This window comes from Grammomys surdaster, unplaced genomic scaffold, assembly GCF_004785775.1.
Source record: "Grammomys surdaster isolate TR1022 unplaced genomic scaffold, NIH_TR_1.0 277, whole genome shotgun sequence".
Classification (NCBI taxonomy): Eukaryota; Metazoa; Chordata; class Mammalia; order Rodentia; family Muridae; genus Grammomys; species Grammomys surdaster.
Window position 1 is genome coordinate 399877 of NW_021604718.1, and position 16149 is coordinate 416025.

The window sequence follows — 16149 nt, forward strand, 5'->3', positions numbered from 1 at the left end:
GAATTCTCCCGTGTTAGATGCAGTTAGTCACAGGGGAAAGGGCATGTGTCTACTGGTGATTTATTTATTTATTTATTTATTTATTTATTTATTTATTTATTTATTTTGGTTTTTCGAGACAGGGTTTCTCTGTATAGCCCTGGCAGTCCTGGAACTCACTCTGTAGACCAGGCTGGCCTCGAACTCTGAAATCCGCCTGCCTCTGCCTCCCAAGTGCTGGGATCAAAGGCGTGTGCCACCACCAACCGGCGAATATTGTTTTCTAAAACGATATTGTAAAAATAAAAAATACCAGGCCCATAGTAGGTGTCTTGTCTGGATTCACTGAGCGCAAGCTGGGACGCTTTAGGCATGTGACTTAAGTCATGAGTCATGGGAGCGTGTGGCTGGGGTGAACTTGAGGACCAGGCAATCTCTTGTCTTCTGAAAGTTGATTTTTGAAAGCAGCTAAATTTATGTGGAATTGAGTCTGGTGACTAAGGCCAGGCAGGGATCTGGTTGAGAAATGTCCCTTCAGTTCAAAACAAGGTGTAATTATAGAGTCCAAGTCTGTTTGTCCTGCAGTCCAGGAGGCAAGCAGATCAAAGCTTATCTGTGAGCCAGGCCTGACGCTCGACCTGGATGCTGGATACTCAAGATCGACAGTCACCTCTGACCCACCTGAGTCCCCTTCCCACGCCTCAAGCCATTAACCCTCAGAGGTTTGCTTTTCTCAGAGTCCCCTTGGGGGTGGTCCCTGCCTGAACTGATTTTAGGGAATTAAGATGTTGCTGTCAAGGGGAGGAAGTTCGAATACATTCTACTCAAGATGACCCAAAAATCATTTATTTTTATTTTTAAAGTTATGTTTAGAGTATGTGTGTGTGTGTGTGTGTGTGTGTGTGTGTGTGTGTGTGGAGTGGTTTGGGACACATGTGGAGGTCAGAGGACAGCTTACAAGAGTTGGACTTGGCTTCCCATCATGTAAGTTCTGGGGATTGAATGTAGGTCTTTGAGCTCAGCTGCAAGCCCCTCTTACCTACTGAGCCATCTTGCCAGCCCTTGGTTTTTGTTTTGTTTTTTTAAATTATTATTATTATTATTATTTTCAAGACAGGGTTTCTCTGTATAGCCCTGGCTGACCTGGAACTCACTCTGTAGACCAGGCTGGCCTCAAACTCAGAAATCCGCCTGCCTCTGCCTCCCAAGTGCTGGGATTAAAGGCGTGGGCCACCACCGCCTGGCTAAAATTATTTTTTTAAAGATTTATTTATTTGTTTGTTTATTTAGTTAATGAATCTGAGTACACTGCAGCTGCTTTCAGACCCATCAGAAGAGGGCATCAGATCCCATTACAGATGGTTGTGAGCCACCATGTGGTTGCTGGGAATTGAACTCAGGACCTCTGGAAGAGCAGCCAGTACCCTTAACCGCTAAGCTATCTCTCCAGCCCTTAGAATTATTTTTATTAAGATTTTTTTTTGAGGGGCTGGAGAGATAGTTCAGTGATTAAGAGCACCCCTGTGAATCCCAAGTGAAATAAAAATTGCTATGTGAAATCAAACCATGGTCAAGATGTGTGACGTGTGCAGGGGAGAGGGAGCGGGCACTGAAGAAGGGCGCCCACAGAGAGTATTGTGTACACTTCTCCTCTGTCACCTCATTTCCTCCAGGATACCAACACCATGTGGCTCGTGAGGGAACTGGGTGGGGGTGGGGCATCAGCTCTTCAATGGCAGGCTCAGGAGCTGCCTTCCAGTGACCCATGCCTTCCAGCACACAGGCTATTGGTGACCCCTGGGCCTGTGTCTAGCAAGACTCCCTCCCTGATCTGGAAGCTTTGGGGACCCCTTTACCCAACCACGCACGTTACGTCTCTCACACCAATATTCTAAAGGCCCCAGACCTTTAAAAGAGTGTTTCTCAAGCCAAGCTGGCAAGACAAGGAAATTTTACACTTGGGAGGCAAAGGCAGGCAGATCTCTGGGAATTAATTCAAGGCTAGCCTGGTCTATAGCAAGTTCTAGATGAGCCAGGGCTACATAGTAAAACCTTGTATCTCTGGGAATTAATTCAAGGCTAGCCTGGTCTATAGCAAGTTCTAGATGAACTAGGGTTACATAGTGAAACCTTGTATCCCTGGGAATTAATTCAAGGCTAGCCTGGTCTATAGCAAGTTCTAGATGAGCTAGGGTTACATAATGAAACTTTGTCTTAAAAGAAAAGTCAAGCTGGAAAAATGGCTTACACGAGCACACACAGGCTGCCACACCCTGGAAGGAGAGAACTGATTTGTAGTCAGGACCCCTTCACACATAAACCATGACATGTGTCCCACCCACGCGTGCAATAAATAAATGTATACATTTTTAAATGAGCATATCTCAGGCTGAGTATGGTGTCACATGCTGGCAATCCTCACACACAGGAGACGGGAGAATTTTGGGTCCCAGGCTAGCCTACACAGGAAGGCCCTGGCTACAGAGTGAGACCCTGTCTGGGGAGAGGGAGGGGAAGACAGTCTGGAAGAAGGTGAGGAGAACTGGGCTCTTCCCTTCAATGGTTGAGTCCATGGGACTGGAACATCTCGTCCTCAGAGGTGCGTCCTGGTGGCCTCTTGGCCCGGAAGGTGGGGAGAAGCTGAGCCGAGATTAGCTAGGGAGGAAGGGAGGCTGGGAGCTTCAAGTCACCAGAGAGGGGTGGTGGCCCTGACAGGCACACAAGAGCACCATGCCACTGCAGGAGGAGACCCTTCGGGAAGTGTGGGCGTCAGACAGGTGGGAGCCACCACATCACCCCGCCTGAACCCCAAACCCTAGTTTTGGGCCTCAGGGGGGAGGGAGAGAGTAGAATGCAAGAAGGGAACAGCCTGGTTCCTTTGTACCCTCAGCGGCCACGAAGAGGACTTTCTGAGCCCCGAGCCCCCGCTGCGCCCCAAACAGGTGTGTCACCCGGTTTGGGGATTGGAAAGGAGGTGCAAAGATGTTCTGGTGTGCACAGGAAGGGGGGCTGCCCGGGAGAGGTCCTCTCACCAGCACCTGCAGCTCTTGGCTTGACGAGTTTAGAAGAAGAAAGAGGGGTTAGGATGTGGGGTACCCAGAAGGACTTGGTGGGGGGCTTTGGGTCTTGGAAGTGACCACCATGTGTGGACAGGACATCCACCCGGAGCAGGAGCTGCAGCACCCCTTGGGATAATCCGAGGCTATTTCTGGTGGCTACAGGAGATTAGAGGGGGATGGGAACCCTAGAGTCCCCTTCTCGCCCCATGACCCCTATTCCGCAGCGACCCGCCCAGGGACAGAAGTTGAGGAAAAAGAAATCCGAGACCCCCGAGTCCCCGGAATCCAAACCCCATAAAGCTGGAGGTGAGTCCTGGGCGGGGTTGGGGGGGTGGAGGCGGGAAGGTGCGGGAGCGGGAGGCTGAAGTGGGGACCTCCAGGCCAGGACCCTGCTGAGCCCGAGATCTGGCTCCAGCTGGGCGCAGGAAGCACGGGGAACCGTCCGCAGACCCCGCGGAGCCGCGCGCTGCGCAGACAGTCTACGCCAAGTTCCTGAGGGACCCCGAGGCCAAGAAGCGGGACCCCCGGGAGACCTTCCTGGTTGCCCGCGCCCCAGACATGGGAGGTGGTGAGTGACGGGGAAAGGGTGAGGGACAGACGGTGCCAGCTGGCCCTGGGAAGCAGATATCACCCCCAGCACCCAGCCCCGGAGTATGGTTCCCCTGATCTTCCCCCCACACACACACACACCCGCTACAATATAGGGAAACTGAGGCAGCAGGAGTCCAACCTTGAGCTAGTAACCATAAGTACCCCAGATGGGTCAGAAGCAGCCGCACAACGGCAAGTGCGGACGATGGGAAGGCAGATTGGAATACACAGACAGACAGACAGACAGACAGACAGACAGTCAGGAGGGAGGATGACAGGGAGACTGAGCAGAGCGCCTCCCACCAAAACCCACAGCAGAAGGTGCTGGGAGCCCCGTAGCACCCTGCAGGGACTAAACCTCTGGAACTTGTTTTATCGGAGAATTTTTCTCCACAGAGGAGGATTCGGAGGAGGATTCGGATGATGATGACGATGATGATGAAGAAGAGGAGAAGAAAGAGGGGAAAAAAGAAAAAAGCTCTCTGCCCCCCAAGAAAGCACCCAAGGAGAGAGAGAGGAAAGCCAAGGCTCTGGGATCAAAGGGTAGGTGCAGGGAGCACCCAGGAGCCCAAGAACAGGCAGAGAATCCTCTGGAGGGGCGGGCGAGATCCCAAGGCCCCCATCACTTTCGACCTTGTGAAGAGGCCATACGCCCTCCCCCTCCACACACTGGCGGTCTCTAAGGAGATCAGCTCTGGGGCTGCTATAAACTACAGAGGTGCTCCAGGAGGAGGACTGTTTTCTTGGTGGGGTTTTGCCTCATGTAGATTAGCGTTATAATTTTAATAAAATAAATAAAGGTAAAAAAAAAAAAATCTGGCCGGGCAGTGGTGGCGCACACCTTTAATCCCAGCACTTGGGAGACAGAAGCAGGTGGATTTCTGAGTTCGAGGCCAGCCTGGTCTACAGAGTGAGTTCCAGGACAGCCAGGGCTACACAGAGAAACCCTGTCTCAAAAACAAACAAACAAACTAACTAACAAACAAATATATCTGTGGCTAAAGACATTGATGGCGCCAGGCCTGGGCACCTGCCCAGGAAGGTCGGGTCAGAAATGTGTGGGACACTGGAACTGGGTCACTGTGGAGGGGCAGAGGCTAAGGGGCTGGGGACGGTCCCTTCAGGAGAAGCTGAAGGAGGATTCAGAGGTTCAAGTGAAGGCCTAGCGTGGCCCATTCATTCCGTCCCTGCCTCTTAATCTGGTTCCTAGCCAGATCATTTTTCAGACTTAGAAAAAAAAAAGTTAACACAAGACCAACAGACCCTTGTCTGGTTTTGGCACCCCCAGGGACCTGAAGGTAGAAGGTAGCCCTCAGTCCCAAAAGGTTCCTTCCTTCCCTGATCCAGCCCCCCCCCCCCCCATCTCCTGTTCCCAGGAGATGTAGGAAGCCCCAATGCCCCTCGGAAACCACTCCGAACCAAGAAGAAGGAGGTAGGGGAGGGAACCAAGTTGAGAAAGGCAAAGAAAAAAGGTAAGACCAGACACGGGGCGGGGGTGGGGTGGGGCTGGGGGACACTGGGTGTGGTGCTGTGGTGACTCTGTATCCTGTCTGAAGGGTCTGGGGAGTCTGACAAGGACCCCTCGGGGAGCCCAGCAGCCGTGAAGAAGAAGATTCCAGCAGCCATGTTCCTGGTTGGGGAAGGTGGCGCAGCTGAGAAGGGTGTGAAGAAGAAAGGTGGGTGGCTCAAGGGTGCTGGGACCGTGGACTTTGTGTGTGCAGTGTCCCGTGACGGGTGTAGGTGAGAGCGACACCACGCGGCAGGCTTCTTGATACCCCTGATCGCCAGCCAGGCTCTGACAAAAAAGATGATGGGTATTGGAAAACCTGGCCCAGGGATGAGGGGGTTTTACAGCCTTTCCCTCTCCACGCTCAGGGCCTCCCAAAGGCTCAGAGGAAGAGAAGAAGGAGGAGGAAGAAGAGGAGGAAGAGGAGGATGCATCTGTAGTGATGAAGAACAGCAACCAGAAGGGCAGAGCAAAAGGGAAAGGCAAAAAGGTTGTGACCCGAGGGTCCCGCAGGACTTCGGGGTGAGGGCTTGGCTCCCCATCCGTGTGACAGGGCACAAGGACTAGGAAGATCAGGTTCGTGGGAACAGAAGAGACAGGGAACTCACGGGCTGCAGGACTATCTTTTAGCTCCCAGCTAGAGGACATGTGTTCTAGGGAGGTTGAGCACTCAGAAACAGGGCAGGGTTTTTTTTGGGGGGGGGAGGGGAGAGGCACAGATAAAGTCTTGCTATGTAGCCCAGGCTACCCTGGAACTCTCGACACTAGGATTTCAGGTGTGAGTGCTAGGATTCTAGGCTCCCTTGAGGCACACCCTAGACACCTTTGCGAACGTCAAAGGGCTGAAACTGGCTAGCTGGACCAGTTTTTAAACGCTCCTCTGAGCTCACCCTCAGGACCTGTGGACAGAACAGCCCCGGTTCCATATGCACACAAACCTAGCGCTTGGCAAGTGCAGACAGCAGGATCAGGTTGTTCAGAGCTAACCACAGCTACACCCTGAGGTTGAGGCAAACCTGGCCTACATGAGACCCTGCCTCAAAAATAAGATAGGGCCAAGGAAGAAAAAAAGAAAGAAAGAGAGAGAGAAAGAGAGAGAGAGAAAGAGAAAAGAAAAGAAAAGAAAGCAAGCTGGGTAATGGTGGCTCATGCCTTTAATCCCAACACTCCGAAGCCAGAGCCGGTGGATCTCTGTGAGTACTAGGCCAGCCTGGTCAACAGAGTGAGTTCCAGGACAGTCATAGGTTAGCCATAGCTACACAGAAAAACCCTGTCTCAAAATCAACCAAACTAACTAGATAGATAGATAGATAGATAGATAGATAGATAGATAGATAGATAGCGGCTGGAGATAGCTAATTGGGCACCCTTACAAAGGAACCCGATTTGATTCCCAGCACCACCCACATGGCACTTCACGACTCCAGTTCCAGGGGCCCTGATGCCCTCTACTGAACTCTGAAGGTACCAGGCACATCTGAGATACACAGCCACGCACTCAGGCAAAACAGTCATACAAAGTAAAAAAGAATAATACATCTTTTTTTTTTTTTTTTTTTGGTTTTTCGAGACAGGGTTTCTCTGAGTAGCCCTGGCTGTCCTGGAACTCACTCTGTAGACCAGGCTAGCCTCGAACTCTCGAACTCAGAAATCCGCCTGCCTCTGCCTCCCAAGTGCTGGGATTAAAGGCGTGCGCCACCACCGCCCGGCTTAGAATAATACATCTTTAAATAAAATAGTCAATTGATGTCCGGCTGCCAAAGGCTCCAGAATGTTTCCCAAAGTAGAGTCCATTCTGACTGGACGTCTTCCACAGTCAAGATGTGTTGCTAAGTACTTTGAAGGACAGCGTAGGCACACACGCTTGAGTTCACAGACAACCGGAGGCCTGGCTGAGATGGCCGTACACAGCTCCTCTGACGAGAGAGCAGCACAAGAACCAGCCCTGGTCAGAGCTTTCGGGGTTAATAGTTTGTGGAGGAGTGTCAGGTCTTCAGGGATGGGTTCCTCAGTAACCCAGATCCCTGTGGCTGGTGGCCACTGTATCTTACCTCAGGTAGAGGCAGCCCTCGGAGCCGCAGGCTTTTGAAATTCACAGGTGTTAGAAATGTTTGAGTAAGTTTTCCCAGCTCACATTCCACACATAATCTGGTGTTTCCCAAGTTTCTTCTGGAGCAGGCTGGAGTCCAGTCAAGACGGTCATTTACCCCTTGGCATTGTCCCCAGGCTGTGCCTTACCTCACGCACAGTGTAGGACCGCCCTCAGCAAAGGGCTGTTACCATAGATAACTCCAGAAGCCTCAGATGCTGAAACCTCAGCCTGATAGGTCCAATCTGTCCCCTGAGGGACTTGAGTCCCAGTTTCCCACCTGTCACAAACTGAGCAGGGGGTGAAAGGGCACCAGGGCTCACCCTGCCTCCTCCTGGAACTGGTGTTACTAGGAAATTCTCCAAGAGCAGAGTGAGCTGACAGGTTCATGAGTCAGCTATGTCTTGCCGAGTAACAAACAGCCCCCAAGCTTCAGCGCCTTCAGAGGATTTGCTTTCTCCTGCGAAGAAAATCTAAAAATAAATAAATCTAGCGACTGCTTCACAGAACTGTGTGGGCTCAGGGTGTCGCACAGAGCTGTAGTCCCTCGGAAGCCTGGCGAGGAACAGTTCCTACATTGTTTCAGTCACTGGTTAGAGGCCTTTTCCTCTCCATATAGACTGAGATCCTATACACAAGACAGGACCCCAGTTTCTATACAATAGGGACAGCTACCCCAGTGTGTTAAGGAGAATGAAAGAGAGTTATTATTTGGAGAGCTAGGCATGGTGGTCCAGACTTCTACTCCAAGCGCTGGGAAGTTAAGGAGGATGGCAGTGAGGCTAGCCTGGGCTACAGAGGCCAACCTGGGCTATAGACTTCGAGGCCCTATAGTGAAACCCTATCTCAAATAAACTAAATAGGGGCTGGAGGGATGGCTCAATGGTTAGAGCACTGGCTGCATTGGCAAAGGACCTGGGTTCAGTTTCCCGGCACCCACGTGGTCATTCACAACAACTCATAACTGCAGTACCAGGGGTTCCTGTACCCCCTTCTGGCCTCCAAGGGCACCAGGCACACATGTGGTGCACAGACATGTGGACAAAACACTCATATGTATTACAAAAATAAAACCAAAAAGCAAACAAACAAACAAAAAAAGAACAACAAAACAAAAAAAAAAACATCACCACTACAACAGAACTGGTCATAGTAGGTAGTGTTATCCCAGCACTTGGGAGGTCAAGGGAAGAACATCAAGAGTTTGAGGCTAGCCTGGGCTATCTGAGACTATTTTTAAAAATGAAAATGAAGCCGGGCGGTGGTGGCGCACGCCTTTGATCCCAGCACTTGAGAGGCAGAGGCAGGCAGATTTCTGAGTTCGAGAGTTCGAGGCCAGCCTGGTCTACAGAGTGAGTTCCAGGACAGCCAGAGCTACACAGAGAAACCCTGTCTCGAAAAACAAAAACAAAAACAAAAACAAACAAAAAAAAAAAAACAAAAAAGCAAAAAACAAAAAAAAAAACAAAAGAAAGAAAGAAAATGAAAACAGGAACTTTATACCCAGCTGACAGACCTTTGGTGGTAGAACAAGGACTCTAACTGGGACTGTGTGTACTCAGGCTAGATAGTTATAATACATCACAGAATCTAGAGCCTTCTATCATGGGGCTGGGCTGCCGGGGCTGGCATAACGAGGCGCCGCAGCTCCCAGGTCTGGATGCTAGACCTAGATCTTTTCTCCCTCCAGAAAGTGGTAAGTGGTGGCCTGCTCTCCCTGGGGTGCAGAGACGGGACCTATGGAGCAGGGTGCCCTGGTTGATGCACCATCTGTCCACGCAGAAGGAGGAGAGAGCCCCATCTCCCCCTGTGGAAGTGGGTGAACCCCGAGAGTTTGTACTGCAGCCAGCACCCCAGGGCCGGGCAGTACGCTGCCGGCTGACACGGGACAAGAAGGGCATGGACCGCGGCATGTACCCATCCTACTTCCTGCATCTGGACACGGAGAAGAAGGTCCTGAGAAAGGGGGCGGGGCATGTCTGGGGCTAGGGGCGGTGTCTAGGGCTGGGGGTCGAAGGCTGAGGGTGGTATCTAGGGCTAGGGGTGTCTAGGGCTGGGGGCGGTGTCGAAGGCTGGGGGTGGTGTCTGGGGCTGAGGGGCGTCTAGGACTTGAGCATCTACGGCCTCTCTGGTCCTCCAGTTTCATCTCCCTCACTGTCACCTCTCTTCTCTTCAGGTGTTCCTCCTGGCCGGCAGGAAACGAAAGCGGAGTAAGACCGCCAACTATCTCATCTCCAGCGACCCCACCAACCTGTCCAGGGGAGGGGAGAATTTCATCGGGAAGCTGAGGTGCAACTGGGCTTCTGTCCTTCTATGGCTGACGGAGTGCTCCCTCCACACGGGGTGCTCCCCCCACGGGGTGCTCCAGAGCTATCTCCCAGCCTAGGGCATTTCACACTCTGACATGCATAGATATCTTGGGGGACCTTGTCTTGATGGTTTTGGGGGGAGCTTGCCAACACCTCCCCCAGGGGATGGGGAGCGTGTAGACATACCAAGGATCTAGCTCCGTGCAGGCAAAGCCAGGCATGTGGTCCTTGTCATTGAGAGCTAACACTTCCCACATAGAATCAGGGAGGTTATACTACAGGGCATGGTGGTGGGCGCCTATAATCCCAGCAGCTGGGAAGTAGACAAGAAATATCAGGAATTCAAGGTCATCCTTCCCTGTGTAAGGAACTGGAGGCCAGCCTGGGCTACATTAGGCCCTGTCTGAAAGGGGGTGGGAGAGAATGCAACTTAGTTGCTAAACCACATTTGGTCCCAGCACCATATAAATCAGGTGTCATGGAACAAGTCTGTAAAACCAATACTTGGGAAGTAGAGGCAGGAGGATCCAGAGTTCAGGGCCAGCCTTGGCAAGTTCAAGTTTAACAGGAATTCTTGAGACCCTGCATCCCAGCACCAGCAGGCAGAGGCAGGCAGGGCCAGCCTGGTCTATACTGTGTGACAGTCTCAAAAACAATATTTACTGGGTGAATGAACAAGAGAGGGAGGTACTCAATGTCACCAGGATGACTCCCCATACGGCCGTCCAGCTACCCTGAGGACTTATTTTGCTTCCATATTTAACAAAAGGCATGTAGGGGCCTCCCTGAATCTCGGACATAGTTCTAAACACTTTCCAAATATTAGCTAAATATTGTATTTTCTTACGAACCAAACCAGAGGGGGCACTGTAGCTGTTCTGATTTACAGGTGGGAAAGCTGAGGGCCAGCAAGATGGCAAAGAGGGTGAGGGGGTTGCCACCAAACCTGATGACGGGAGTTCAATCCCAGGGACCCACATGACAGAGGGAGAGGACTGAGTCCTGAAAGTTGTTCTCTGACCTCCGCTGTGCACACACACACACACACACACACACACACACACAAAATCAATAAGTCAACTTAAAGAATAGTCAATGCCAACCAAGTAGGGCACCTGAGACTGTCCTGCTTCCTAGGGCCACACAGATGGAGCAGACATTTAAATGATTTGCTTTATTCTTTCTTAATCTTATTAGGCGGGTGTGGCGTGTGCAGGCACAGACATGCTGGCGTATGTTCGTGTGGAGGTCAGAGGGCAACTGTATGGCGTTAGCTCTCTTTCTACCGTTGTGTGGATACCAGGGATTGAACTCGGATCCTCAGGCTTGTGACACTACCACCTTGCCAGCCTTACTTTTTTTTTTTTTTTTTTTGAGACAGGGTTTTATGTAGCCCAGGCTGGTTTGAATCTCACTACACACACTGGAGGATGACCTTGAATTCCTGATCTTCTGCCTCCACCTGCCAAATGCAGCTGTTTCTGCCACATCTGGTTCTGCTTTTCCTGCTGTTGGAGATTGAAGTTAGGGCCTGAGGCACGCAAAGAAGACTTAGCAGGGTGCCACTGAGCCCCACAGCCAGACTGTCTCAAAATAACAACGATAAATAATAAGAATTCTCTTAAAAGCTCTCCTTCCCTTTAAGAGAAGCCCGAATCAGGCACATGACATGCTTAGTCCTAAGACACACACCACCCCTTGCTCTCCCTGGGAGGCTGTGGGAAGGCTCTTGGGGTGGGAGGTGGTGGGTACTCCTCTGCCTTAGCCCAACTCTCTCTCCATCCTCAGGTCTAACCTCCTGGGGAACCGCTTCACGGTCTTTGACAACGGGCAGAACCCTCAGCGAGGGGGAGGAGGTGACGTGGGAAGCCTGCGCCAGGAGCTGGCAGCTGTGGTCTATGTGAGAAGCCACTGTCCCCGCCATGCCAGGCTCTCCTCAGGTGGGATGCAGCCTGATGCCCTCCCTCTCTTTGTTTCAGGAAACCAATGTTTTAGGCTTCCGAGGACCCCGCCGTATGACCGTCATCATCCCTGGAATGAACTCGGACAACGAGAGGGTCCCTATCCGGCCCCGAAACGTGAGCCTCTATTATCCTACCCCTTGTTCCCCAGAGTCTTGCTCTTTCTGTTCATCCACTCAACATCAGGGCCAGGGATCCAGCTTGGCCAAGTGACTCTCCTGGGTACACTTGTCACAGATTCCTCTGGCCACTTGTAGAATGAGCTCAGGTTCCCTGTGATTGAATTCATGCCAGGCACGGTGGCATACTCCTGTAATCGCAGAACTTGGGAGGTGGAGGCAGGATCAGTAATTAAGAGCCGTCTGTAGCTAGATAGCAGGAGAGTTCCAGGCCAGCCTAAGCTACTTGTAACACTGTCTCAAAGAAATAAATAGGTTTCCAGGCTAGCCTAAGCTACTTGTAACACTGTCTCAAAGAAATAAATAAGGCTGGAGAGACGGTTCAGCAGATAAGCTCTTTCAGAGGGCTTGAGGTTTGTTTGGAGGATAGAGGGGGTTGTTTCTGAGGCAGAGTCTCACTAAGTAGACGAGGCCAGCGTTGAGTTCAGAGATCTGCTTGCCTCTGCCTCCACACACTCAGGTAAAAAGACATGCACCGCTATGAAAGACGTACGATCCCTCTTGAAGCTGGAGTCCCGATGGATGAGGGTGGACTGCAGACAGCGACTGTGACAAATGAGCAAAGTCTGGGAGATATTAAGTGTTAGGGAAGGGGGGGGGAGCAGAGGAGGACAGCAGAGGCTCATGGCTGTCATCGATGGAAGGAGAGTGGTCTTTAGTGTCTGGGATCTAGGTTTAGGGACATGGCATTCAGCGAGGAGAGCCTTACAAGGAGCCTGAGGCAGAGGTACCTGATGGGTTAAGAGGTCAATAGGGTGACCATCAGGGCTAAAGGTCACAAGAGCTGAGGTGATTCCTAGAGGTGGAAGGGACCTGGTTAACTGGCTTTTGCTCCTAGAGAAATGAGAAGTCATATTGGGGTTTGGGGCCATGGAACGACACTTTAAAGAGGCAAAGTTGGAGAGTACCCAGGGTGGGATAAGAGGGAGAACTAACCAACCATCCTGGGCTCTGTCGCTCTTGTAGGCTGTGTGAGCCCAGGATCTCAGAGACCAGTGACGGGTGTGTCTCATGCTCTTCAGTGACTGATGTCCCTTTATCTCTTTCTGGTGAAAAGTAATAGCCCTATCAGCTGCTCATGCATCCTCCCGGTGGGAAGCTAGGCAGTCCTGGGTGGACAGGCCGTCCTAGGACGCCAAGCTGGCCAGGAAGCTGGGCCCTGCAGGTTCCCTGGGCCCCACAGTTGCTTCTTCTAAGCCCATTCAGTAAGAACCAACATTTAAATGTGCCACAGCAGTGAGTGAGAGAGAGATGGGGTGGGCTCACCTAGCAGGGAGCTCACCCGGCAGGCAGGAGGTGCTGGGTTCCATTCCAGTGCCACAAAACCCAGGTTTCATGGTTCATGCCTGTGACCCCAGCACTCAGGAGGTAGAGGCAGGAAGATCAGAAGTTTAAGGTTATCCTCAGCTATACAAGGGGGTTTGAGGACAGCCTGGACTATACAGCACCCTGAAAACACACGCACTTGCGCACACACACACACACACACACACACACAGACTCATGCACACGAATAAAAAGGAGGACTTGGAGATATCTCTGTTAATAAAGTTCCCATTGCACAAGTCTATACCCTGAGTGCAGAGGGTACTGGGGAACACCCATGCAGAAGTTGAGCACAGTTCCCGTAACCCAGCACTGGGCAGGAGGAGATGGGTGGATCCCTAAAGGCATTGATCACCCAGCCTTGCCTAATCAATGAGCTCCAGGTTCAGAGGAAGACTAGAACTGGAAGGTTCTAGACCACCAAGAACTCCTGTTGGGTTCCGTCTGCACCTTTCCACTCTCTACCACAGTGTCCCCCCAACAGGGCTTCTCCTCAGCAGGGTTCTCCCTGCGTCTGCTGATGCCTTCTGTCCGCGTGGCAATTCAGACTGACCAACAGCCACACACACACACACACACACACACACACACACACACACACACATCCTGGCCCCCTGAGCAAGCCTAGCCACCTCTAACCACCCTTTCTCGGTTACCTCTCCTCGGGCACCCCAGTCCAGCGATGGGCTACTAGTACGTTGGCAGAACAAGACACTGGAGAGCCTCATCGAACTCCATAACAAGCCACCTGTCTGGAACGAAGACAGTGGCTCGTACACCCTCAACTTCCAGGGTCGGGTCACTCAGGCTTCTGTCAAGAACTTCCAGATTGTCCATGCTGATGACCGTGAGTATCTGAGGACCACCCAGACTTTTTCCCACCAATTCCTACCCCTCCTCCCTCCTTCCTTTCCAGGACCCTTGGGTAGGTGCTAGGACATTCCCAGTGGTACCTTGATGAAGGGAAGGGTGAATTGCTGAAGTCTGGAGACCACCCTGAGTCCAACCCCTTTGTATGGAGTAGGTGGAGGGACCCAAGGCCGTACAGAGGAAAAGAGAGAGAGAGAGTTACAACTTATTGTTATCAAGATGATTGTCCTAAGACAAGATCTCACTATATTGACTTGGCTGTTCTGAAACACTATGAGGACCAGGCTGGCCTGGAATTCACAGAGCTCCCTCTCCCTCTGCTTGCCCAGTGCAGGGACTAAAGGCATGGCCACCATGCCCTGCTAAAAATAGAAGATTGTATTTTTAAGAGCAGAGACTGTTGGGGTTCAGGCAGAAGCATACACCCCAACTGTCTGTGTCTGTGTGTGTAGTCACAGGCAACCTGCTGGAGTTAGCTCTCTTTTTCCCTTTGAGCTCTAAGAATCACATTCAGGCCATCGGGCTTAGTGGCAAGCACCAAGAAACAGAGTATGGACTCTGCATTTCTAAGTGTCTATTATGTTGTTGGGTTTTTTTTAGGATTTATTATTTATTATTATTATTTATTATTATTATTATTTTGGTTTTTTTTTTTTTCGAGACAGGGTTTCTCTGTGTAAGCCTGGTTGTCCTGGAACTCACTCTGTAGATCAGGCTGGCCTCAAACTCAGAAATCCACCTGCCTCTGCCTCTCAAGGGCTGAGATTAAAGGCGCACGCCATCACTGCCCAGTGGATTTATTATTTTTATGTGTGTGCCTGCATTGAATTATATGCACTTTGTGTAAGGTGCCCACAGAGGCCAGAGAGGGTCAGATCCCCTGGCACTGGAGTTGTAGGCAGTCCTATGGGTGCTGGGAACCAAAACTGAGTCCCCCAGAAGAGCGGCATGTGCTCCTAACTACTGAGCCATCTCTCCAGTCCTCTGTCTCCTGTCACAGACTTACTGAGGGAAATGAGTGTCCCTCTCAGAAACTTGGGCGAGAGGTCCCACCAGGAGTACCACACAAAGGAGTCCGGGTTAGAGGGTTTGGCCAGTACTGTGTCCAGTACCCCCTATCTCTCAGCCTTGGGACTACTCTCCAGGCTAGTTCTTATAGGAGTCTGGTCTGCCCCCTGACCAGAGCTGGGGTGGAGGGATGTTTATTTGTTTATTTGTTTTAAGGTGTCCAGTTTTGTCCTCAGAGAGTTTCAGGTTCAGGACATTTGGGAACAGAAGTACCAGAAGGATCAGGAGGAGTTCAAGGCTAGCCTTGGCTACATGAAGTCCTGTCTCAGAAGAGATAGAGAAGGGAAGAAGAGGAGTGGGGGAGGCTGATTGGTTGCAACTGATAGCCCTGATCAGAACGGGAGAGGCCTGAGTCCAGCTGCAACTGGCTAAGGGAGGGAATACCTGGGATTAGAGAAGGGTCTGAACTAGAGTCAAAGGTTAGCCTTAAGGACTCGGGTCAGGCCAGAGGAATGAGGCCAAAAGACAACCGGTGAGGGAAGGGTTCTGGTTTAGGCAAGTTTGACAAGGTCCCATACTGCTAGATTACAGGTTTACTGTAGCCCTAGGCGGCAGGTGATAAGGTAGGCCCCTGCCCTGCGGACTCAGTGTGACAGACCCTGTACAGGCTGAGCTGACTGGATGACACAGAACGGGGAAGGTGGCCAGAGGCACGGGGCTAGGACTTAATCAAGGAACAAGTCCTCGCTTTGTTAGGGGGTTGCCTGCAGAGATGGGGTCACCCCACGGTCTGTGTTCACAGCCGACTATATAGTGTTGCAGTTCGGCCGCGTGGCTGAGGACGCCTTCACCCTGGACTACCGGTACCCGCTGTGCGCCCTGCAGGCCTTCGCCATCGCCCTCTCCAGCTTCGACGGGAAGCTGGCCTGCGAGTGACCCCACAGCCCCTCAGCGCTGGGAAAGCATTCGGTTGTGGGTTGGCAGGGTCCCTCCCCCACAGCTCCTTGGAAGGGCTCACCCCTCTGCCTCTCGGTGACCTCCGTGCACCCTCCAGCCTGGCACCGGCCGAGGCGGAGGGGATGGAGATGAACATCTGGTCGCCCAAAAATACTTGCCTCGCCCCCTCCTCCCCAGTCACTTCCTGTCCGGGAGCCAGAGTCAGATGTTCGAGGCCCCTCCGGGCCCGCGCTGGAGGTTGGGGGGAGGAGACGACGGTGAAACGGAGTCAGGGACCCACATCCCCAATAAAGTCGCGTCCCGGGCGGGACGCA

At 51.9% G+C, this 16149-nt stretch overlaps 1 protein-coding gene across 2 annotated transcripts; it reads left to right on the plus strand.

Annotated features, from left to right (window-relative positions):
* The first annotated feature begins 2617 nt into the window (after positions 1-2617).
* Tulp1 (TUB like protein 1) lies at positions 2618-16149 on the plus strand. 2 transcript variants are annotated; one of them, XM_028777081.1, is made up of 15 exons: positions 2618-2756; positions 2870-2921; positions 3263-3344; positions 3454-3606; positions 4026-4172; positions 5006-5101; positions 5186-5305; positions 5505-5626; positions 8916-8921; positions 9008-9178; positions 9402-9514; positions 11323-11434; positions 11514-11612; positions 13676-13847; positions 15681-16149. In XM_028777081.1, exons 1-15 carry the CDS (start codon positions 2710-2712, stop codon positions 15812-15814), a joined length of 1626 nt encoding a protein of 541 aa, XP_028632914.1. In that variant the 5' UTR covers positions 2618-2709; the 3' UTR covers positions 15815-16149. The 2 variants fall into 2 exon arrangements, with proteins under 2 accessions (XP_028632914.1, XP_028632915.1); XM_028777082.1 differs by lacking the exons at positions 4026-4172; positions 8916-8921 and having other exon boundaries at positions 2652-2756; positions 5577-5626; positions 15681-16148.

Excerpts from the sequence above, each read along its gene's own strand:
- Tulp1 (XM_028777081.1), top strand. The coding sequence starts at position 2,710 with ATGCCACTGCAGGAGGAGACCCTTCGGGAAGTGTGGGCGTCAGACAG. Across the intron at positions 2,922-3,262 it reads CCCCGCTGCGCCCCAAACAG|CGACCCGCCCAGGGACAGAA; the intron begins GTGTGTCACCCG and ends CCTATTCCGCAG. Across the intron at positions 11,435-11,513 it reads AGCTGGCAGCTGTGGTCTAT|GAAACCAATGTTTTAGGCTT; the intron begins GTGAGAAGCCAC and ends TCTTTGTTTCAG.